Genomic DNA, 25,370 nt, shown 5'->3' with positions numbered 1-25,370 from the left:
TTATCCATCTATATGTGGCTCTGTGACAAAAAAAACACACACACACAACCCCGATGGAGATGCGTGTTTCTGAAGGTGCACAAGTGTACATGCAGAAACAGGAACCATCTTTCTAAGGACTGCAGTTTGTGTCCTACTGAGGTCATGCTTCATGTTCTGTCTCCACATCCTCCATGCAGCTGCCATCAAATCAAATCAATTTTATTTATATAGTGCCAAATCACAACAAACAGTTGCCCCAAGGTGCTTTATATTGTAAGGCAAGGCCATACAATAATTACGTAAAAACCCCAACGGTCAAAACGACCCCCTGCGAGCAAGCACTTGGCGACAGTGGGAAGGAAAAACTACCTTTTAACAGGAAGAAACCTCCAGCAGAACCAGGCTCAGGGAGGGGCAGTCCTCTGCTGGGACATTGCTGCCATGTTTCAATGTTCTGTATGGTGCGTTTACACATAGGCAAGATGCATTACGAATGTCATTTATGTCATTCTTGGCACATTCCTGACATTCTTAACGTGACTTAATGCATCTGAATAGGTTTCTTAATAGTGTGTGTTGGTGCGTGATATTTGCGATTTCTGTGGAGCTTGTTTTTGGCTGTCAAAAAATCTTCCACGAATGTCACACACCACCCTCATTGCGCCTCATGTCGTGGAGGTCGCAACTGAGCATGTTGATCCGTCTTGATTAGTGGTGATCCTTAATAAAGCATGACAGCGTTCTTCTCTCATGTGCGCACAATTAAAACCTGCTGCACCGTATTTAGTTTCATTGCTGCAGTATGCTGAAGAAGGACAGTGATGCCAAGTCAGCTAAAAGTTTCGTTCCAATGCTCCTCAGTGCACTCCTGCAGTTGTTCCACCTGTTGCATGTGCCTGATGTTTGGGAAAACGAACGAGATGAGAGCTGCGTGGATCCACACATCTGGCTGTCTGTCTCCTCCTCCTCTCTGCGCCACTCCATGGCACAGAGCCCAACTAAACATGCAGTCTCAAAGTTCGTCTTCTGTGGACCAAACTGGAGCGATCTGAATTGTTCAGCAGGTGATGAATGAATATGGGTGTGTGTGGAGACAATTTGCCTCATTCACAATGTGACAGAACTTAACGATGCGCTGTTACGCGCTATTGCAACAATGCGGAAACTTATTCTTGACCATGCGTAATGGTTCCTGATAATTCTCCAGCAACACGTCCCATTAATCGTAACGCATGGTAACAGGTTGCAGCAGTTCCTGAGAACACCTGACGCCTCTGCCCCGAATAATCACATTCGTGATCAGCGGCCAAGAATGTATACTTCGTGGCATTCGTGACTTGTCGTCGTTATGTGTAAACGCACCTGCACCCATGCCCCTTAATCCCACATATGAACATCATTTACAGCCTGTCTGCATATAACATTGTTTTTTTTGTGCACCAGCCATTGATGCACAGGCAGTCACCCACTGTTTGTAGCCAAAAATATATTTATATTATTTTATTTTTGAAGAGAACAAACACAGTGTTAAATCAGTACAACATTAGATTCTCTAATTCTTCCTTTTCTGTCTGAACAACCCATCAAAAGCCTGGGGAAGCAATATACTGCCGAACTTTCTGACACAATGGGGAAAATAGTCATAAAGCAGCTAACGGATGGCCTGGCAAGGATAGACCAAAGCCAACTCCCTGGGAAGTACAAGGTCTGGTGCTACCAGTTCATTCTCTACAGGATGGTGATGTGGCCACTGAAAATGAGTGAGATCTCTTCATCCACTGTAAACAAGATGGACGGAAACGCCAATTCCTTCATCCGAAAGTGGTTTGGACTGCCATGGTGCCTCTCCCAAGCAGGTCTCTTTGGGAGGAACACACTGCAATTGCCACTGTAATGCATCAAGCTGGGCTACATGCAAGAGAAGACCAGGCTAGTTCTCGAGGTAAGAGAGTCCACTGATCAGTCAGTAAGGAGCGCAAACGCCAAGGTCCCTAATGGACGAAAGTGGAACGCCCAAATCGAAGTCGAGCAAGCTGTCACTCGGCTACAACATCAGGAGATTGTCGGCAGACTCCAGGTAGGGAGAAGAGGACTAAGATGCGGAGAGGCGCTTTGCTTCTGGTCCAAAGCCAATCGCAAGGAGATGATGGAGATGGTGGTGGTGGAGGTGACGAGGATGGAGGAAGAGTGCTACAAAATCAAGGTGGTGTCACAGGGCCGACATGGAAGCTGGACAACTTGGGAAGGAGTTGTCAACCATAACATCAGTTGGTCAGACTTGTGGAAGATTCCACAGGCAAGGCTTAGCTTCCTCATTCGTGCAATCTATGACACCCTCCCCTGCCCTCCAACCTCCACCAGTGGTTTGGGAAAGAAGAATGCTGTTACCTCTGCATTGCCCACAACGCAAGTCTTCAGCACATTTTGTCAGGCTGCAAGGTTGTGCTCTCTCAGGGCCGTTATTAATGGGGCCATGACCAGGTCCTGAGAAAGCTAGCCGAAGTGCTGGAGAGGTGTCGACAGGACAACAAAAAGTCACCATTGACAGAGAACAACTTTGTCATGGAGGGTGGGGGACAAAGATACACCAGGGCAAGAGAAACATCAAGACCCTTTTCCCCTGACCAGGAGTGGGACATGAGGGTCGATCTCGACAGGCAACTTCGATTCCCTACAGAGATCGCCACTACAACTCTTTGTCCCAACATCATTGTGTGGTCTGCCAATGCAAGAACGGTGCACCTCATTAAGTTGACAATCCCACAGGAGTAAGGGATTGAGGCTGCGTTTAAGCGTATAAAGGCCAAGTATGCCGAGCTGGCTGCAGAATGTCGGGAGGCTGGCTGGAAGACCATCATCTACCCAGTCAAGGTGGGATGCCGAGGCTTTGTGGGGCTGTCAACCATACGTCTACTGTGGCAGGCAGGAGTGACCGGAGGGAAATTGAAGAGAGCAGTGAGAAAACTGGCAGAGGAGGCAGAAAAAGGCAACTTCTGGCTCTGGCTGAGGAGGAAGGACAGGTGCTGGGGGAAAAACAACTAACTCCAAATTACAGCCGCAGGGGGCAACAGCTATCAGCTGCAGGGAGTGATAGGGAGACGTGCCTGTCACTGGCCCGCCACCAGGAGATGTTCCAGGATTAAAGGGGCAAAACATTGAGGAATGGTGGTTCCTGGCTGATGACCCTGCAGCTGACCCATGGGCACTGGAGGAGGTGCAACAGGCAGAAATGCCAAGCAGGAAATTCCATCTGCCTCTATGTTTACAGAACAAAAGATGCAAAACCACAAAACAGTGTCTCTGCATAAATTAAAACCAAAAATAGTTTTAATCATATTGACATCCTTGGTGGGTGGGTCAGTGAAAACAAATTTGAGGCATATTAGTCAAAAAGGGTGATATCGATTGTTTTTGAAAATGTTGGTTGAATAACTTCAGCCGTGAAACGATGCAGCATGTGTGTTCACCACAGACCGCTACATGATTGGAGAGTAGGCACGGAGACTACAGGTCTATACCGGGTCATGGTATTATTGAAGCACCATATAAGATGTTCTGTTTGGTAATACCATCCTCGTATTTTAGGGTTAACCCATATTTTAACCAATATTTGACCCAAACCTATCAGTTTTGGATGTAGCGAGCTCGTACTCCACTGTTGTGTGCAGCAGCTCAGAGTGCTTTAAATCAGTTTGCATCATCTGGCTGTGTTTCACAGTATGGTGGGGGCACAACTAACAACATAAGCACGCCCACTGTGAGTTGTACAAACATATTTATGCTTTGTTGTTTTTCAAATAATGCTCAGTCTGTGCGCATCATCTGGTTGTGTTAGCATTAATTCAGAGTACTTTTTTAATACCAAAAGGGCAATTCCTTTCTGCAGTCAACCCATTCATTATCAATAAATAAGAATAATAAATACAGCAGCTAACATCCATATTCAAACATCACAACATCAGCACCAACCAGTGACACAAACATCACTGTTGGAGCTGACACGGCAACTAAATACAACAGCAGCACACCAACAGTGAGTTTATTTTTCTTCAAATGTGCACAAAAACACTGAGGATGGTGCATGTGATAAAACCATGATGGAACTTCAGTCACTCAGGTAGCACTTTCCACATAAATTAAGAAAGTAATGAGTTTCTATCATTTTTTTTGTATAAAATAATAATTGTATCTATTTATAGTACAGAATAGAGCCTTTATTGTCATTATATGTATATACATAACTCAAAATTTGTCCTCTGCATTTAATCATCCTAATTAGAGTTAGACACAATCCAGTCACTAGAGGCAGTCAGGGTTTTCCCCAGAAATTTTTAGTATAGTGGTGCTGTTGGCAATAAGCGAAGTGCGCAACGCATCTGCGCATGCGTGGGTCAAACGGGGGCAAAAATCCCAACTACCAAACTCACACCACTCCCATTGAATTTCATATACAGTAGCATTAGCGGACTGTAAAAGTTAAGGCTTTTACAGGGATTGTTTCAAAGGCTTTAAGCCTTAAGCGACGCATACAATAATGACAGGGGCGCATTGTGCTGTTTTCAAATGCTTGAATGGAATTTATAGGCTTGAAAGGTGGCTGAAAACACACGATTGCAAAGCTCCACTGAGTCCACACAAGGACGGAAAGAAGAAGAAATGTGGTCATAAACCTCCGTTCATGCTACACAATTTCCCCACAGAAAAGAAAGATCCAGACGGACGTAAAAGATGGACTAAAATTGTAAGTCTCTTGCACACATTTATTTTGTCAATATCCTGAAACCATGCCGCCGTTTTCGTGCATCGGCTTATGACTGTAATGTCACGCCATGAATGACGTGGCGCGTAATATTGTAAAATTGACATGTTCTATAAACAAACTGCATGCATGCACATATCATCGTATGTCTGTCAACTTATCAAAACAAATGTGACACCAAAGAGGTTATAAGCGAGACTAACCTTCATTGTCGTCATTATGAAGCCAGTGGAGTAGCGATTTCTCATCCCTGCTTAACAAATATTCTGCAATATCCACCGTTTCAGACTCTGGACTTCGTCCAACCATTCGTCAATTGCCTTCAAGGGGTCAGAAATTTGTTTGTCTCCAACTATCAACAAGGACTGGTCATTTTCGACAGCAACGCGTTCTTCCTCCTTTGTCGGCACCAAAAGTAGTTTCTGTAACGATGCAGCACACGCAGGCACAGCCAGCTTTCTTTCCGCTTCTGTCCGCTTCTGTGGAGCTTACAAAAATGCTTTAAATCGTCAACTTTCCAGCGGTTGAAATGATCCAAATCACAGCACTCCTCGCTGCTTTCTGCCGCCATAGCTTGTGGGTTGGTAGTCGAATAATTTAGCCTACCCATATTGCACTTTGCGGCCTGAGATGTGCACTTCGCGTATTATCACTTGAGGCGGCGCATGTTGTGAGTCATTTTGACTGGTTTTAGATGCATTGAAAGCAAGAATAATAGACCAAAAAAAATGACACTTATGTTATAATATCAAAGCTTTTGCATGTTTCTGTCTAAGTTAATAAAATAAATACCATTGGAAAGTTTAAAAACACATTGTTTGATGCACAAACAGCCTGTCTGGATTAAAAAATATCTGACAGCACGGCGCAGTATAACGGTGCTGTCCTAACAGTATGATGGCGCAACGTCGTTGTTCCATTGTCTAGGGAGAACCCTGGGCAGTGGCAGCAACAGTCTGGCATCCGGGGACCGACTCCAGATGTGGAGACGCTGCCTTTGTCAGGGGCAGAGAAACCAGCAGACCCTAAATAAGCATGTTTTTGACTGTGGGAGGAAACTGGAGTGCCCAGAGGAAACCCATCCAGACACAGGGGAACATGCAAACTCCATACAGAAAGGGCGGGAAGCAATCCCATGACCTTCTTGCTGTGAGACACCAGTGCTAACCGCTAACCCACCATGCCGCCCATTTAGGGTTAGGGTTAAATATTATATTATAGAAATAATAAATGTTTATGAGTTCAATGGTATGAATATTTCATGAGGTGAATGCTGGAATGTTCCACTCGAGGTGAAGCGGAATTGAGTGGAGCATTCCAGCTTTCACCATTGTTCCATTGAAAGAATGTAAAAACATTCATTATTTGTTTTATATAGCAGCTAAAATAGATCTCTGTCATTTGATGTTTTATTAATTTATAAACAACAGAAAAGGGACTCACAGTTTGGTGTTTGTCACTGGTGCTTTGACATTAACAATCAATCAATCAATCAATCAATTTTTTTATATAGCGCCAAATCACAACAAACAGTTGCCCCAAGGCGCTTTATATTGTAAGGCAAGGCCATACAATAATTATGTAAAACCCCAACGGTCAAAACGACCCCCTGTGAGCAAGCACTTGGCTACAGTGGGAAGGAAAAACTCCCTTTTAACAGGAAGAAACCTCCAGCAGAACCAGGCTCAGGGAGGGGCAGTCTTCTGCTGGGACTGGTTGGGGCTGAGGGAGAGAACCAGGAAAAAGACATGCTGTGGAGGGGAGCAGAGATCGATCACTAATGATTAAATGCAGAGTGGTGCATACAGAGCAAAAAGAGAAAGAAACAGTGCATCATGGGAACCCCCCAGCAGTCTACGTCTATAGCAGCATAACTAAGGGATGGTTCAGGGTCACTTGATCCAGCCCTAACTATAAGCTTTAGCAAAAAGGAAAGTTTTAAGCCTAATCTTAAAAGTAGAGAGGGTGTCTGTCTCCCTGATCTGAATTGGGAGCTGGTTCCACAGGAGAGGAGCCTGAAAGCTGAAGGCTCTGCCTCCCATTCTACTCTTACAAACCCTAGGAACTACAAGTAAGCCTGCAGTCTGAGAGCGAAGCGCTCTATTGGGGTGATATGGTACTACGAGGTCCCTAAGATAAGATGGGACCTGATTATTCAAAACCTTATAAGTAAGAAGAAGAATTTTAAATTCTATTCTAGAATTAACAGGAAGCCAATGAAGAGAGGCCAATATGGGTGAGATATGCTCTCTCCTTCTAGTCCCCGTCAGTACTCTAGCTGCAGCATTTTTAATTAACTGAAGGCTTTTTAGGGAACCTTTAGGACAACCTGATAATAATGAATTACAATAGTCCAGCCTAGAGGAAATAAATGCATGAATTAGTTTTTCAGCATCACTCTGAGACAAGACCTTTCTGATTTTAGAGATATTGCGTAAATGCAAAAAAGCAGTCCTACATATTTGTTTAATATGCGCTTTGAATGACATATCCTGATCAAAAATGACTCCAAGATTTCTCACAGTATTACTAGAGGTCAGGGTAATGCCATCCAGAGTAAGGATCTGGTTAGACACCATGTTTCTAAGATTTGTGGGGCCAAGTACAATAACTTCAGTTTTATCTGAGTTTAAAAGCAGGAAATTAGAGGTCATCCATGTCTTTATGTCTGTAAGACAATCCTGCAGTTTAGCTAATTGGTGTGTGTCCTCTGGCTTCATGGATAGATAAAGCTGGGTATCATCTGCGTAACAATGAAAATTTAAGCAATACCGTCTAATAATACTGCCTAAGGGAAGCATGTATAAAGTGAATAAAATTGGTCCTAGCACAGAACCTTGTGGAACTCCATAATTAACTTTAGTCTGTGAAGAAGATTCCCCATTTACATGAACAAACTGTAATCTATTAGACAAATATGATTCAAACCACCGCAGCGCAGTGCCTTTAATACCTATGGCATGCTCTAATCTCTGTAATAAAATTTTATGGTCAACAGTATCAAAAGCAGCACTGAGGTCTAACAGAACAAGCACAGAGATGAGTCCACTGTCCGAGGCCATAAGAAGATCATTTGTAACCTTCACTAATGCTGTTTCTGTACTATGATGAATTCTAAAACCTGACTGAAACTCTTCAAATAGACCATTCCTCTGCAGATGATCAGTTAGCTGTTTTACAACTAACCTTTCAAGAATTTTTGAGAGAAAAGGAAGGTTGGAGATTGGCCTATAATTAGCTAAGATAGCTGGGTCAAGTGATGGCTTTTTAAGTAATGGTTTAATTACTGCCACCTTAAAAGCCTGTGGTACATAGCCAACTAACAAAGATAGATTGATCATATTTAAGATCGAAGCATTAAATAATGGTAGGGCTTCCTTGAGCAGCCTGGTAGGAATGGGGTCTAATAAACATGTTGATGGTTTGGATGAAGTAACTAATGAAAATAACTCAGACAGAACAATCGGAGAGAAAGAGTCTAACCAAATGCCAGCATTACTGAAAGCAGCCAAAGATAACGATACATCTTTGGGATGGTTATGAGTAATTTTTTCTCTAATAGTTAAAATTTTGTTAGCAAAGAAAGTCATGAAGTCATTACTAGTTAAAGTTAATGGAATACTCAGCTCAATAGAGCTCTGACTCTTTGTCAGCCTGGCTACAGTGCTGAAAAGAAACCTGGGGTTGTTCTTATTTTCTTCAATTAGTGATGAGTAGAAAGATGTCCTAGCTTTACGGAGGGCTTTTTTTATAGAGCAACAGACTCTTTTTCCAGGCTAAGTGAAGATCTTCTAAATTAGTGAGACGCCATTTCCTCTCCAACTTACGGGTTATCTGCTTTAAGCTACGAGTTTGTGAGTTATACCACGGAGTCAGACACTTCTGATTTAAAGCTCTCTTTTTAACTGTCCAACACAAACTTTAAATAGGAGTCCAAAATGTATGGAAGCAAATTTGCACGGTAGATGGAATGAATAATCCATGTCACGTGACATACAAAACACCAATCAAATGACAAGGATACACTCAGCCGTTTTATATTTATATTTGTCATTGTATGTGTCATTTTATGTATTTATTTATTTATTACTGTGGCTGCTCGGTTAGTACCTCTTTTTATATCTGCAGTTGTACCGTTTTATTGTGTGGTTTGTGTTGTATGTATTATAATGTTTTTATGTATGTGTACTCCTGCTGCGCATAAATTGCCCTTTCAGGGACAAAGAATAAATTGAACTTGAACTTGATATATATATATGCGCACAGTGAGGCAAATAAGTATTTGATCCACTGTCGATTTTGCAAGTTTTCCCACCTTAAAAGAATGGAGAGGTCTGTCATTTTTATTGTAGTCCCTAGACTTGAAGTCAAAAGAAAATCTTTGGAGGGAGCTGAAACTCTAAACCTGAAATCTGGAGAAGATCTGTATGGAGGAGTGGACCAAAATCCCTGCTTCAGTGGGCAACTACAGGGAAACTTCTGACCCCTGTAATTGCAAACAAAGGTTCAATATTATTATTAAAATATTATAAAATATATAGATAGATAGATAGATAGAGAATCTACTACTACTGACTCACTCATCTTCAGCCACTTACTCCAATTAAGGGTCACGGGGGGCTGGAGCCTATCCTAGTAGTCATAGGGTGTGAGGCGTGGTTCACCCTGGACAGGACACCAGTCTGTCTCAGGGCCACATACAGGCACACAAACACATTCACACCTACAGACAATTTAAAGTCTCTAGTCCACCTAACCTGCATGTCTTTCGATGTGGGACGAAGACAAAGCACCCGGAGAGAACCCACACAAACACAGGGAGAACATGCAAACTCCACACAGAAAGGCCACAGGTGGGAATCAATCCCACAACCTTCTTGCTGTGAGGCAGCAATGCTAACCACTAAGCCGCCATGCTGTCTACTACTACTAGACATTTTAGTTGTTACAAATATATTATTGAGTAGTACTGCTACTACTCAGTAATATATTTGTAACAGTGATAATGTCAAATCAGTATTGCTTGATGCCTTAGTTTTACTACAATTTGGAAATAAGAGGAATTGGTGAGCCATATGAAAATACTTAATTTAACTCTTTGCATAACTAAATTGGGATGTGAAACAATTTTTTTCTTTGAAATGGTATCAAAAGCTAGGACATAACTGTTTCTTTTTTGGGGGGAGTTCGAGCTTTAAAATCAGGTCAGTTGGGTTTTCTTTTCGTAAAATATTAAAACATGTAAAAGCTCAAGGAAGCACAAACTTTTTGTATGTGACTTATCTGTGACAGCCTCTCAGCTTCACACACCTCTAAAAATATTGGCTTTAAGCTTGTTTGAGCCTGGTTCAACGTGGTTGTACGACTTTATTTTGGCCAGCAGTCGCTGTGTCTCCTCCCCAGGTTGCTGTGGTGAAGATGAAACACACAGAGAGAGTTTATGCCATGAAGATCCTCAACAAGTGGGAGATGCTGAAGAGAGCCGAGGTAAGGAATCTGTTTTTCCCTGACCTGAGGTCTTGTTCTCAGTCTTTGTCTCTTTCTTGTTTGCCTTCTAGTCTGGCTTACACTGTCATGATGTTAACATGTTCATGCCTTCTCTGTGCAGACGGCATGTTTTCGTGAAGAAAGAGACGTCCTAGTGAAGGGAGACAGTCAGTGGATCACCACACTGCACTATGCCTTCCAGGATGACAACTACCTGGTAAATAGCATTCTGACTGTAAAGGGGACACACATCCTTTGACATTTTTTGAAATTTGTTATATTATCTCAAAATAAAATATAGTCTTCTTTATATATAATTTTTTTTAAATTAAAATTTCATGTCAAATTGAAAGCAACTCATAACATGATCTAAATTTAAAGAAGAATGTATTGTGCAAGTACTCATTTATATACCATCAAGACATAACTATTTGGCAGTAAATGATAAATAAATGGACTGCATTTATATAGTGCTTTTCCATTTGCATCAGACACTCAAAGCGCTTTACGCATCAATGCCTCACATTCACCCCGATGTCAGGCTGCTGCCATGCAAGGCGCCCACTACACACTGGGAGGAACTAGTGGATTAAGGACCTTTCCCAAGGGCCCTTAGTGATTTTTCTGGTCAGGCTCGGATTTGAACCGAGGATCATCTCGTGTCAAGCCCAATGCTTTAACCACTAGACCATCACCTCCCCTGGTCCCCCAGTAAACAGTTTTGTAATTTGCCCCTCATGTACACCACCACAATGGATTTGAAATGAAACAGTCAATATATGCTTGAAGCTCTAATTCAAGAGGTTTAACAAAAATAATCCATGAACTGCTGAGGAATTGTAGCCCATGAGATATGGGGCTCTATCTGTACGAAAGCTTCAAGTATCTAGAATCCAATTAGCAGTGTCAAATGATGAGCCTACAATCACTCAAACTGGCCAGCCCATTAGCGTGATTGTGCTGAAGTCTTAAACTACAAGTTAAATGCATGTAGAATGATTGTAAAATTGTTCAAGATGAAGTAAGTCCTTTCTTGGTCCTGAGGCCCACTGTTCTGATTTATATCCTGGATAACGTAGTGTGACGCATATGAGACAATCTGTACGGGAAACCTATCCATCACAGGTTAATTCCTCAGCTAAGGTCAGTAGCCATTTACAGCTGGGTGGCTGAGATGATGCAGATGAAGTGTCTTGTCCAAGCACACAGACATGCACCATGAAGAAGTTACACCTGCAATCAAACCCAGGTCTGTAGGATGGAAGCCCAACTCCTGTCTTACAGATCCATCTGCTCTGCATTCTGTTAAAGAAATAATATATTTATCTAAACATCTCACCCTCTAATAGCAGTAGCTAAAATGTTTTTCTGCTACCGTGGTGACTCAGAACGAAAACATATCTGCAGTATGTATAATGATTTAATTTTATTTTTTTAATTAGATTACGTTATACTTAATACTAATGATGACTACACCTGTGCAGTACCTGGTTATGGACTACTATGTGGGCGGAGACCTGCTGACGCTGCTGAGTAAGTTTGAGGACCGTCTTCCAGAGGACATGGCCAAGTTCTACGTGGCTGAAATGGTCTTAGCCATCCACTCCATCCACCAGCAACAATACATCCACAGGTAACCCTTCTTCAGTGTGCCACTGGCTCCTACATTGTACACAGCCATACATAAGCGTTTCTGTGAAGGATAAGTCCATCTGTTTCCTTTATGCCGTGAGGAAGTCAGCAGTGTCCTGTGGGAAATGTAGTTATGTCCTGGGCAACTGTCCATGGAGCTCGGCTTCCTTCCTGTACAGAAACACAAACGGGATCCCATTTCATTCTTTTGCCCTTGGCCTCATTACATTCTTGTGGACACCATAATCTGTCAAAAAGAACCTGACTAAATGTGTCACAGAGGACGCTGAGAATATTTACATGCTGTAAAAAAACACGTTTTCCACAGTAAGTCATTAGGTGGTGGTATAAATCTATGATCACAGAGTTCTGTGTTAAAGCAGTGTGAGCTCATAGTGCTAATGCTATCATGTGATGCATTGTTTAAAGTACATATCAACTCAAATGAGTTTAACTTGGATTCTAATAATGATCGGTAACTGAATTTGGTGACAAGGGTGTTCCAGCACCAATGGGAACACAGTGTAACCACATTGACTGCAGTTGAAATGTAAACACACGCTTAGTAGTAATGACGTAGGCAGTGCCAAATGTTTACCGCTACCCTCTCCTAAGGTATGGCAAGGCTTATCGCCTTGTGCCAGTTACAATCCTAGCTCGATGTGGTCTGGATACCAGACCGGGATAAATTAAACCACTATGACCTGTCTGGTTCACTGTAATCCTGCGGTGTTTCCAACATCACAGAAAAATGGGTGTGTCATCATCAAAATGTGATCAAGCAAAGAATCCCACAGTAGATTAGCTACTGATTATTCAAAAAAATAACATTTTTATTTATTTGTGGTTTGATTGTTTGTGTTGCAGAGACATTAAACCAGACAATGTGCTACTGGATGTCAACGGTCACATCCGCCTTGCTGACTTTGGATCCTGTCTGCGCATGATGGCAGACGGCACGGTAACCAGGTTTAGACCTTCCCGAGTTTAGTTTAATGTTAAGTGGACTTAGTTGCTGTAAACTGGGGTTACATTTGATCCAGATGACCTCGTAAGTAGTGGTGGGTTGACTTTACTGTTAATTTGGTTTTGGCAGGTTTGAGACTTGATGCTGTGGTCTTGTCGGTGCAGGTGCAGTCTTCAGTGGCAGTGGGGACTCCAGACTACATTTCCCCAGAGATCCTACAGGCGATGGAGGATGGGATGGGCTGCTATGGGCCTGAGTGTGACTGGTGGTCTCTGGGTGTGTGTATTTATGAGATGATGTATGGAGAAACGCCGTTCTATGCTGAGTCACTTGTGGAGACCTACGGCAAGATCATGAACCATGAGGTCAGAACAGCCTTAGTGTGCTCCTCCACTGAACCACCAGTAGTAACCTGAGCACTTGTACTAAGTCTTTGCAGGGTGAAAGTTCTCTATCATAAATCTCTTTGTCTAATTTTCATTATTTTAGAATTTTTTTATTCAATATGAATTAGTAAGGCTTTGGATGTTGTCAGTTTGATATCTGAAGTCCATTTCACAGTTGTTCATGATCTGGTGGATCCAGGTTAGTTTTGTCTCCAGACTCCTGGCCCACTTTCACATTTCTAAATGTGGACTTGTCTCAGTGGACACACGGGTCTTCATTTGCATTCATGTCTCCTCGTGGTCTGTCCATTTGAATCACTTTCCTTTTTTGTGTCCAGGAGCGTTTCCAGTTTCCATCTCATGTGAACGATGTGTCTGAAGATGCCAAGGACCTCATTCAGCGCCTGCTCTGCTCCAGAGAATGTCGGCTCGGTTTGAATGGGATCTCAGACTTCAAGAGCCATCCCTTCTTCAATGGAATAGACTGGGACAACATTCGCTCGGCTGAAGCACCTTACATTCCTGATGTATCCTCACCCACTGACACGTCCAATTTCGACGTGGACGATGATGTCCTCAAGAATCCGGTGAGAGAACATGAAAACTCCATGTTGAACTCCAGATCACAGGACACAGAATAAAAATAAACTGTTGATAAGCCCTCCGTAAAGCTAGGACATCTTACTACTCACCACGAATTGAAGAAAATAAGAACAACCCCAGGTTTCTTTTCAACACTGTAGCCAGGCTGACAAAGAGTCAGAGCTCTATTGAGCCGAGTATTCCTTTAACTTTAACTAGTAATGACTTCATGACTTTCTTTGCTAATAAAATTTTAACTATTAGAGAAAAAATTACTCATAACCATCCCAAAGACATATCGTTATCTTTGGCTGCTTTCAGTAATGCTGGTATTTGGTTAGACTCTTTCTCTCCGATTGTTCTGTCTGAGTTATTTTCATTAGTTACTTCCTCCAAACCATCAACATGTCTATTAGACCCCGTTCCTACCAGGCTGCTCAAGGAAGCCCTACCATTAATTAATGCTTCGATCTTAAGTATGATCAATCTATCTTTATTAGTTGGCTATGTACCACAGGCTTTTAAGGTGGCAGTAATTAAACCATTACTTAAAAAGCCATCACTTGACCCAGCTATCTTAGCTAATTATAGGCCAATCTCCAACCTTCCTTTTCTCTCAAAAATTCTTGAAAGGGTAGTTGTAAAACAGCTAACTGATCATCTGCAGAGGAATGGTCTATTTGAAGAGTTTCAGTCAGGTTTTAGAATTCATCATAGTACAGAAACAGCATTAGTGAAGGTTACAAATGATCTTCTTATGGCCTCAGACAGTGGACTCATCTCTGTGCTTGTCCTGTTAGACCTCAGTGCAGCTTTTGATACTGTTGACCATAAAATTTTATTACAGAGATTAGAGCATGCCATAGGTATTAAAGGCACTGCGCTGCGGTCGTTTGAATCATATTTATCTATTAGATTACAATTTGTTCATGTAAATGGGAAGTCTTCTTCACAGACTAAGGTTAATTATGGAGTTCCACAAGGTTCTGTGCTAGGAACAATTTTATTCACTTTATACATGCTTCCCTTAGGCAGTATTATTAGAAAGCATTGCTTAAATTTTCATTGTTACGCAGATGATACCCAGCTTTATCTATCCAGGAAGCCAGAGGACACACACCAATTAGTTAAACTGCAGGAATGTCTTACAGACATAAAGACATGGATGACCTCTAATTTCCTGCTTTTAAATTCAGATAAAACTGAAGTTATTGTACTTGGCCCCACAAATCTTAGAAACATGGTGTCTAACCAGATCCTTACTCTGGATGGCATTACCCTGACCTCTAGTAATACTGTGAGAAATCTTGGAGTCATTTTTGATCAGGATATGTCCTTCGATGCACATATTAAGCAAATATGTAGGACTGCTTTTTTGCATTTGTGCAATATCTCTAAAATTAGAAAGGTCTTATCTCAGAGTGATGCTGAAAAACTAATTCATGCATTTATTTCCTCTAGGCTGGACTATTGTAATTGGACTAGAAGGAGAGAGCATATTTCACCCATATTGGCCTCTCTTCATTGGCTTCCTGTTAATTCTAGAATAGTATTTAAAATTCTTCTTCTTACTTATAAGGTTTTGAATAATCAGGTCCAATCTTATCTTAGGGACCTCATAGTACCATATCACCCCAATAGAGTGCTTCGCTCTCAGACTGCAGGCTTACTTGTAGTTCCTAGGGTTTATAAGAGTAGAATGGGAGGCAGAGCCTTCAGCTTTCAGGATCCTCTCCTGTGGAACCAGCTCCCAATTCAGATCAGGGAGACAGACACCCTCTCTACTTTTAAGATTAGGCTTAAAACTTTCCTTTTTGCTAAAGCTTATAGTTAGGGCTGGATCAGGTGACCCTGAACCAACCCTTAGTTATGCTGCTATAGACTTAGACTGCTGGGGGGTTCTCATGATGCACTGAGTGTTTCTTTCTCTTTTTGCTCTGTATGCACCACTCTGTATTTAATCATTAGTGATTGATCTCTGCTCTCTTCCACAGCTTGTCTTTTTCCTGATTCTCTCCCCTCAGCCCCAACCAGTCCCATCAGAAGACTGCCCCTCTCTGAGCCTGGTTCTGCTGGAGGTTTCTTCCTGTTAAAAGGGAGTTTTTCCTTCCCACTGTTGCGAAGTGCTTGCTCACAGGGGGTCGTTTTTGGCCGTTAGGGTTTTTCTGTAATTATTGTATGGCTTTTGCCTTAGAATATAAAGCGCCTTGGGGCAACTGTTTGTTGTGATTTGGCGCTATATAAATAAAATTGATTTGATTTGATATCTGATATTGTGTGGGGGTGGAATGGCTCACCCTCTGATTAGGTCAGATAAACTAAAAGTGTTGGAGAACAACAAAATAATGTATTTTCTGGCATGTAAGTTGTGGGATTTTGTTTTTAAACTAGTTTGAGAGGCCCTGCAACTTATACTCTGGTGCGACGTACGAGGTCTATTAGAAAAGTAACCGACCTTATTATTTTTTTCAAAAACTATATGGACTTGAATCACGTGTGATTGCGTCAGCCAAGCTTGAACCTTCGTGCGCATGCGTGAGTTTTTTCACGCCTGTCGGTTGCGTCATTCGCCTGTGAGCAGGCTTTGAGTGAGGAGTGGTCCACCCCTCTCGTCGTTTTTTTCATTGTTTAGGAATGGCTCAGAGACTGCCGCTTTGCTTGATCAAAATTTTTTCAGAAACTGTTAGGGACATCAAAGTGGACACCATTCGAGAAATTCAGATGGTTTTTGGTGAAAATTTTATGGGCTTCAAAGAGATTACGGAGTGTTACTGTCGCTTTAAGGACAGCCCAGAGTGACTGGTGGTGCGCCGCGCTCCGAAGCCGCCATCGACAGGCTGAGCGACCATTTCATTTCTAAACGGATGGCTGTATGGATCCATGACCATCATGTGCAATTTCTCTGGTTATCACAAGAGCTGGACATCAACCATTTTCCGGCAGATTTCACTTTTAACAAGAGATTTTGTCATGGAGAGCCGAGCGGAGGCTTCCATACAGCCATCCGTTTATAAATGAAATGGTTGCTCAGCCTGTCGATGGCGGCTTCGGAGCGCGGCGCACCACCAGTCGCTCTGAGCCGTCCTTAAAGCGACAGTAACACTCCGTAATCTCTTTGAAGCCCATAAAAGTTTCACCAAAAACCATCTGAATTTCTCGAATGGTGTCCACTTTGATTTCCCTCACAGTTTCTGAAAAAATTTTGATCAAGCAAAGCAGCAGTCTCTGAGCCATTCCTAAACAATGAAAAAACAAGAGGGGTGGACCACTCCTCACTCAAAGCCTGCTCACAGGCGAATGACGCAACCGACAGGCGTGAAAAAACTCACGCATGCGCACGAAGGTTCAAGCTTGGCTGACGCAATCACACGTGATTCAAATCCATATGGTTTTTGAAAAAAATAATAAGGTCGGATACTTTTCTAATAGACCTCGTATATCAAAACATCACACATTCATTGTTAATAAGAATAACTATAATGACCAATTATATTTGATTTTTCCAGGAATCAAAACAAAAACAAAATAAACTCTAATAATGAAAAAATAAATGTCAGTAATGATAGGGTGAAGGTAATACAGAAAAAAAAGTTGTGACTTGTACTCTAGAAAATTCAGTAGACTGAAACACAACCTAAGAAAACAAGAGGAACAGAAAGTACATGCATAAGTTAGAAATAGTTGTCCTTTACACTGAGGTAAAGGAAGTGTCTGCAGTTAACATCAAAATTTTTTTTATGGTCAATAGTGAAAGAAAATGAATCTACAACCCCAGTTCCAATGAAGTTGGGTCGTTGTGTAGAATGTAAATACAAATAGAATACAATGATTTTCAAATCCTCTTCAACCGACATTCAACTGAATACACCACAAAGACAAGATATTTAATGTTCAAACTGGTAAACTTTATTGTTTTTGTGCAAATATTTGTTCATTTTGAAATGGATGCCTGCAACACGTTTCAAAAAAGCTGGGACAGCGGTATGTTTATCACTGTGTTACATCACCTTTCCTTCTAACAACACTCAATAAGGCTTTGGGAACTGAGGACACTAATTGTTGAAGCGTTGTAGGTGGAATTCTTTCCCATTCTTGCTTGATGTATGACTTAAGTTGTTCAACAGTCCGGGGTCTCTGTTGTTGTATTTTGCGCTTCATAATGCGCCACACATTTTCAATGGGCGACAGGTCTAGACTGCAGGCAGGCCAGTCTAGTACCCACACTCTTTTACTACGAAGCCACGCTGTTGTAACACGTGCAGAATGTGGCTTGGCATTGTCTTGCTGAAATAATCAGGGACGTCCCTGAAAAAGACGTTGCTTGGATGGCAGCATGTGTTGCTCCAAAACCTGGATGTACCTTTCAGCATTGATGGTGCCATCACAGATGTGTAAGTTGTCCATGCCATGGGCACTAACACACCCCCATTCCATCACAGATGCTGGCTTTTGAACTTTGTGCTGGTAACAATCTGGATGGTCTTTTTCCTCTTTTGTCAGGAGGACACGATGTCCATGATTTCCAAAAACAATTTGAAATGTGGACTCATCAGACCGCAGCACACCTTTCCACTTTGCGTCTGTCCATTTCAGATGAACTCGGGCCCAGAGAAGGCGGCGGCGTTTCTGGATGTTGTGGATCTAGGTTCCTTTTATACCCAATCATGACACTCATATTTAGTGTCCTCAGTTCCCAAACGCTTCTTGAGTGTTGTTAGAAGGAAAGGTGATGTAACACAGTGGTAAACATACCACTGTCCCAGCTTTTTTGAAATGTGTTGCAGGCATCCATTTGAAAATGAGCATGTATTTGCACAAAAACAACGTCAGGGATGAGATTTTTCCGTGTATCCGCGGATTTCCGCGGATTTGACAGTCCCGGGGGTCGATTTTGTGAAACATCCAAATCCATTGAGAAAATTTTAGGGGTGGTGGGGGGGGTAAGAATGCAAAAAAAAATTAATGCCAGGAGTACCTTTGTTTAATAAAATTGTTGTCTATTCAGAACACTGAGTGATCTTTGTTTATCATCGCCGACGCAGCAAGTTCGATCAGTCCGTCAGTCAGCCGAACGTGGAAGTAACGCTGTGCTGATCAGTGACCAGTATGAAGTAGGTGCACAATGAGCATGTAGTGTAAGGGAGGTAACTGTGTAGTCTTTCAACTTCCAATATGCGGTAGTTTTCCCTCCAACAAATCATAAAAACGAGACGGTATCGAAGCGCAGTCGAAGCTATTACTTACGCACGTTTTCATTGGTTATTACAAAGCTTATGACCAATCAGCGCAAAGGTTATATATGCGTTTCTCCCGCCCTTACATGTATGTTTGTTGACAAGTATGCCATGCTGAAAGTGGAGAATGCTGAAAATCAAGTAAGTCTAGTTATGAAAAAATATTTTGGTCACAAAAATACACATGTACAGTAGATGGTCTTAGTAAGGGTTTACAGTTTGAATTATAGATATGAACACCTGGCATTTATAGTAGTTTTTAATATCATTTTATGCAATTTACATGTTTTAAAACAGCAAAAATGCTTTGGTTTGCTTTGTCCCTCTGAACCCCAGGCCCTGGACCCGCCGGGGCCTGCGGCCCCTGGACCCTGGCTTATTTTCCTCTGAAAATCAAATTTGCCAATCTCATCCCTTTAAAGTTTATCAGACTGAACATTAAATAGCTTGTCTTTGTGGTGTATTCAGTTGAATATAGGTTGAAGAGGATTTGCAAAACATTGTATTCTGTTTTTATTTACATTTTACACAACGTCCCAACTTCATTAGAATTGGGGTTGTACGAGAGGAGGGAGGGATTAGGCCCCATTTAAAAACAAAAAAAAACCCATTAGTTTATCATCCCCCTCCCCCGCTGAAATGTTATTTTTTTGTTTTGGCGACTTTTGTTGACAGCGATACAGCTGGTGCAAGAACCAGCTCATCCGCTAGGTAGCGAGTATGCTTTAGCTGAAGACGATTGAAGTTTACCGAGCCGTGCCTGGAACTTGCCACTTGTTGTCATTGGCAACCACACACACAAGGACAATTGCCGATAAAGCCAAGAAGCTGAAGCCATGGTATGGGGGGAGCGTTCCCACCGAGTTGACCATGAGCAATATTTACAGCCAGTATACTTATAGAATGTGGTACAATGGATAGTGCTTGGATGCTAAGTACCACGACTGTAAGGTGAGTTTTTCCTCAGGGAAAAACTAGCTCTGTAGCTCTGTGCTGACACATTCTATTCCGTTTGCCTTCTGGCAAACTGAGCAGACATTTCACATCTTCTTTTGAAGAAAATCCTTCTCTCTTGTATCAGACAAAACTACCACAAATTAAAAAAATCCCCCCCATGACTTTTTTCTGATGTCAAAGATGATAAACTGTTTGCGTTTTTTAAATGGAGCCTTAATGAAGGAAAATATACTGGCTGTAATACAAGCTGCACCCTGGAGGAGGAGCTAACAGAACTTTTTCTTTTTTTTCTTTTTTTTTCTAGGACATTGGCCCACCAGTGTCCCACACTGGTTTTTCTGGTCACCATCTTCCCTTTGTTGGCTTCACCTACACTACCAACAGCTGCTTTTCTGACCGTGGTGCAGCTGACTGGGCCGGACTTCGTCTCCACCAGGAACAGGGAGGAAAGGGCCTAGAGGTGGAGACATTTGAGAAGAGGATCCACTGCCTGGAAGAAGAGAAACAGGAGCTGAGCCGCAAACTTCAGGGTGAGACTGACCTCGCGTTGAACCATGCTATGTCTGCAGTCATCATGCCAAGATAGGCTAACTGATTCCCTGCACTTTGTGTCATTGAGCTACTAGAACCAAAGATGTTGTAGAGCTGTTACTGCACTGATATGTGGCCCTGCTAACCTTTGACCTTCAGAGTCCACTCAGGCACTGCAGTCTCCTGGTCGAGTGGGAAGTCTGAATCGCGACAAAGAGATCAAGAAGCTCAATGAGGAAATAGAACGACTGAAGAAGAAACTGGAAGGTGAGACATCAGAGCCGGCGCCTGAAGCTGATCCATTCTGATTTCATTCTGAGTCCAGCGAAACAAAACCAGTAATCAGTTAACGAAATTCACTTAGTAAATATATCATGTTTTGGGCCTTTCTTAAATGTTTCTTTTAAATACTGAAAAACAGAATTTTTTTTTGATATATACTCAACTAAAATATAAACGCAACACTTTTGGTTTTGCTCCCATTTTGTATGAGATGAACTCAAAGATCTAAAACTTTTTCCACATACACAATATCACCATTTCCCTCAAATATTGTTCACAAACCAGTCTAAATCTGTGATAGTGAGCACTTCTCCTTTGCTGAGATAATCCATCCCACCTCACAGGTGTGCCATATCAAGATGCTGATTAGACACCATGATTAGTGCACAGGTGTGCCTTAGACTGCCCACAATAAAAGGCCACTCTGAAAGGTGCAGTTTTGTTTTATTGGGGGGGATACCAGTCTGTATCTGGTGTGACCACCATTTGCCTCATGCAGTGCAACACATCTCCTTCGCATAGAGTTGATCAGGTTGTCAATTGTGGCCTGTGGAATGTTGGTCCACTACTCTTCAATGGCTGTGCGAAGTTGCTGGATATTGGCAGGAACTGGTACACGCTGTCGTATACGCCGGTCCGGAGCATCCCAAACATGCTCAATGGGTGACATGTCCGGTGAGTATGCCGGCCATGCAAGAACTGGGACATTTTCAGCTTCCAAGAATTGTGTACAGATCCTTGCAACATGGGGCCGTGCATTATCCTGCTACAACATGAGGTGATGTTCTTGGATGTATGGCACAACAGTGGGCCTCAGGATCTCGTCACGGTATCTCTGTGCATTCAAAATGCCATCAATAAAATGCACCTGTGTTCTTCGTCCATAACAGACGCCTGCCCATACCATAACCCCACCGCCACCATGGGCCACTCGATCCACAACATTGACATCAGAAAACCGTTCACCCACACGACGCCACACACGCTGTCTCCCATCTGCCCTGAACAGTGTGAACCGGGATTCATCCGTGAAGAGAACACCTCTCCAATGTGCCAAATGCCAGCGAATGTGAGCATTTGCCCACTCAAGTCGGTTACGACGACGAACTGGAGTCAGGTCAAGACCCCGATGAGGACGATGAGCATGCAGATGAGCTTCCCTGAGACGGTTTCTGACAGTTTGTGCAGAAATTATTTGGTTATGCAAACCGATTGTTTCAGCAGCTGTCCGAGTGGCTGGTCTCAGACGATCTTGGAGGTGAACATGCTGGATGTGGACAACGTGCTCAGAGCAACAGCTCTGGTTGACATTCCTGCTGTCAGCATGCCAATTGCATGCTCCCTCAAATCTTGCGACATCTGTGGCATTGTGCTGTGTGATAAAACTGCACCTTTCAGAGTGGCCTTTTATTGTGGGCAGTCTAAGGCACACCTGTGCACTAATCATGGTGTCTAATCAGCATCTTGGTATGGCACACCTGTGAGGTGGGATGGATTATCTCAGCAAAGGAGAAGTGCTCACTATCACAGATTTAGACTGGTTTGTGAACAATATTTGAGGGAAATGGTGATATTGTGTATGTGGAAAAAGTTTTAGATCTTTGAGTTCATCTCATACAAAATGGGAGCAAAACCAAAAGTGTTGCGTTTATATTTTGTTGAGTGTATATATATATATATATATATATATATATATATATATATATACGAGGTCTGTGAGAAAAGAATCCGACCTTTTTATTTTATGCAAAAAATATATGGATTTGATTCATACGTTTTTACGTCAGCCAAGCTTGAACCTTCGTGCGCATGCGTGAGTTTTTCCACGCCTGTCGGTTGCGTTATTCGCCTGTGGGCATGCTCGTCGTTGTTTCATTGCGAGGAAATGGCGGAATGATTTGGGCTTTTTTTTTCCATCAGAATTTTTTCAGAAACTGTCAGAGACAGGCAGCTGGAAACCATTCGAAAAATGTATCTGGCTTTCGGTGAAAATTTTACAGGCTTCACAGAGAATAAGGAGTGTTACTACAGCTTTAAGGACTGCCCACAATGGCGCACGGCGCGCCGCGCTCCGAGCCGCCATCGAGAGGCAGAAACCACCACATCATTTCTAAACGGATTGCTGTGTAGAGCCAGGACCGTCGTGTGCAATTTCTCTGGTTATCACAAGAGCTGGACATCAGCCATTTTCCGGCAGATTTCACTTTTAACAAGAGATTTTGTCATGGAAAGCCGCGCGGAGGCTTCGCGCGTCACGACGGAGCTGCTGATTAGAGACATTACGAGGACTGCTTTCTTACATTTGCGAAATATAGCGAAGATTTGTCCCATCCTGCCTATGGCTGATGCTGAGACTTTGATTCATGCATTTGTCTCTTCTAGATTGGACTATTGTAATGCTCTATTTTCTGGCTTACCGCAGTCCAGGATTAGGGGTCTTCAACTGGTTCAAAATTCTACTGCCAAACTTTTGACACAAAGCAAACGTTTGACCACATTACATCCGTTTTGGAGTCCCTGCACTGGCTTCAAGTTGCTGCAAGATCGGATTTTAAAATACTGTTATTAGTTTATAAAATTGTTCATGGACTTGCACCTCCCTATCTGGCTGACCTGGTAAGCCCCTCTGTACTAGCTTGGGCCCTGCATTCTCAGGGTGCAGGACTTCTGTGCGTTCCCAGGGTGAATAAAAAATCTGCTGGTCACAGAGCTTTCTCCTAACGTGCCCCAGCTCTGTGGAACGATCTCCCGGCACACATTCGGCGGTTGGATACTGTGGAGACTTTTAAGTCACGTTTAAAGACTCATTTGTTTTCCTTGTTTTATCATGTTATGATGTGTTTTTATTCTTGTATTCTTTTATGGTCGTCTTTTTATTGTTTTAAATTTTTAATTCAGTTTTTTTTTATGTTGTGTGAAGCACCTTGAGATGATTTCATCGTGAATTGGCGCTATATAAATTAATAAGTTTGATTTGATTTTGATTTGACCATCCAGATTGTTACCAGCGCAAAGTTCAAAAGCCAGGATCTGTGATGGTATGGGGGTGTGTTAGTGCCCACGGCATAGGCAACTTACACATCTGTGATGGCACCATCAATGCTGAAAGGTACATCCAGGTTTTGGAGCAACACATGCTGCCATCCAAGCAACGTCTTTTTCAGGGACGTCCCTGCTTATTTCAGAAAGATAGTGCCAAGCCACATTCTGCACGTGTTACAACAGCGTGGTTTCGTAGTAAAAGAGTGCAGGTACTAGACTGGCCTGCCTGCAGTCCAGACCTGTCGCCCATCAAAATGTGTGGCACGTTATGAAGCACAAAATACGACAACGGAGACCCCGGACTGTTGAACAACTGAAGTCGTACTTCAAGCTAGAATTGAAAAGAATTCCACCTACAAAGCTTCAGTAATTAGTGTCCTCAGTTCCCAGACGCTTATTGATTTTTGTTAGAAGGAAAGGTGATGTAACACAGTGGTAAACATACCACTGTCCCAGCTTTTTTGAAACGTGTTGCAGGCATCCATTTCAAAATGAACAAATATTTGCACAAAAACAATCAAGTTTATCAGTTTGAACTTTAAATATCTTGTCTTTGTGGTGTTTTCAATTGAATATAGGTTGAAGAGGATTTGAAAATCATTGTATTCTGTTTTTATTTACATTTTACTCAATGTCCCATCTTCACTGGAACTGGGGTTGTATTTGACTGTCAACAGAATTCTGGTCTCCTTTGTGTTTTCTCTTTACTTTTTGAAATAAAGTTATACCAGGGCTGTGAAAAGTCCATGGATTTCATCATGGGGAGGAGGGGTGGTGTTAGTAAGTTAGTGTTAGTTTTACTCTGTAATTGTGATCGTCACGGGGTTTTTAAAATGCCTATCGCAAACCGTCCTTTGTTTACAACATCATGCAAGTTTTATAAGTCCACTGACACTAATCTGTATAACAGATACATATCAGTGTCCTCAGATCCGTGGAACTCCGCGAAGAAAAATGCCTCACTCAAAACGTGGCTGTTACAACAATTGTCGTAAAGTGGGACTAGTTGGTTGCTACGGCGATACTGTGTGACTGCTGCTAAACATAGTATGTGGACATCGGTTACTTTTAGAGATATCAACTTTTTTTAAAGAAGAATTTTGCGATATGTCTGTGTCACGGAGCGACCTCAGACAAACAGAAGATGGCAAGGAAGACTGTGTGAAAACATTTAACAAGGGAAAAAAATCTGTGGCGCTGGCTTCATGCTCACATCCAAAAGATGAAAGAAACGGGAACAGCTCACTGCATCTTGTCCCATCAGGAAACACGATAAGAATTTTTCTCTCCCTGGAAAATAAACATTGTGCTGTTCAAACTGGATTTCAGACAAGATTATGTGACTTTTATCTAGACTTTCTTTCTTTTGAAAAAAATACATTGTGGCTTTGAATGGATTTACAGCAATTTACACAAGAATATACAGTCGAACCTCGAGATACGAGTTTAATTTGTTCCGTGACCAAGCTCGTAAGCCAATCTGCTCGTGTTTCAAATGAATTTTCCCTATTGAAAATAATTAAAATAAC

The 25,370-nt window shown here is 42.2% G+C and overlaps 1 protein-coding gene across 3 annotated transcripts in view; it reads left to right on the top strand.

Annotated features, from left to right (window-relative positions):
* Positions 1 to 25,370, top strand: part of cdc42bpb (CDC42 binding protein kinase beta (DMPK-like)) — a 138,721-nt gene that overhangs the window by 22,014 nt on the left and 91,337 nt on the right. For all 3 annotated transcript variants that reach the window (XM_034162582.1, XM_034162580.1, XM_034162581.1), the window contains exons 3-10: positions 10,145 to 10,228; positions 10,350 to 10,445; positions 11,713 to 11,861; positions 12,728 to 12,821; positions 12,992 to 13,192; positions 13,552 to 13,800; positions 20,291 to 20,516; positions 20,677 to 20,784. In XM_034162582.1, coding sequence (XP_034018473.1) covers positions 10,145 to 10,228; positions 10,350 to 10,445; positions 11,713 to 11,861; positions 12,728 to 12,821; positions 12,992 to 13,192; positions 13,552 to 13,800; positions 20,291 to 20,516; positions 20,677 to 20,784 — 1,207 coding nt within the window. The remainder of the gene's footprint in view (positions 1 to 10,144; positions 10,229 to 10,349; positions 10,446 to 11,712; positions 11,862 to 12,727; positions 12,822 to 12,991; positions 13,193 to 13,551; positions 13,801 to 20,290; positions 20,517 to 20,676; positions 20,785 to 25,370) is intronic.

The sequence above is a fragment of the Thalassophryne amazonica genome, chromosome 21 (genome assembly GCF_902500255.1).
Source record: "Thalassophryne amazonica chromosome 21, fThaAma1.1, whole genome shotgun sequence".
Lineage (NCBI taxonomy): Eukaryota > Metazoa > Chordata > Actinopteri > Batrachoidiformes > Batrachoididae > Thalassophryne > Thalassophryne amazonica.
This window is presented reverse-complemented; position numbering and strand designations above follow the sequence as displayed.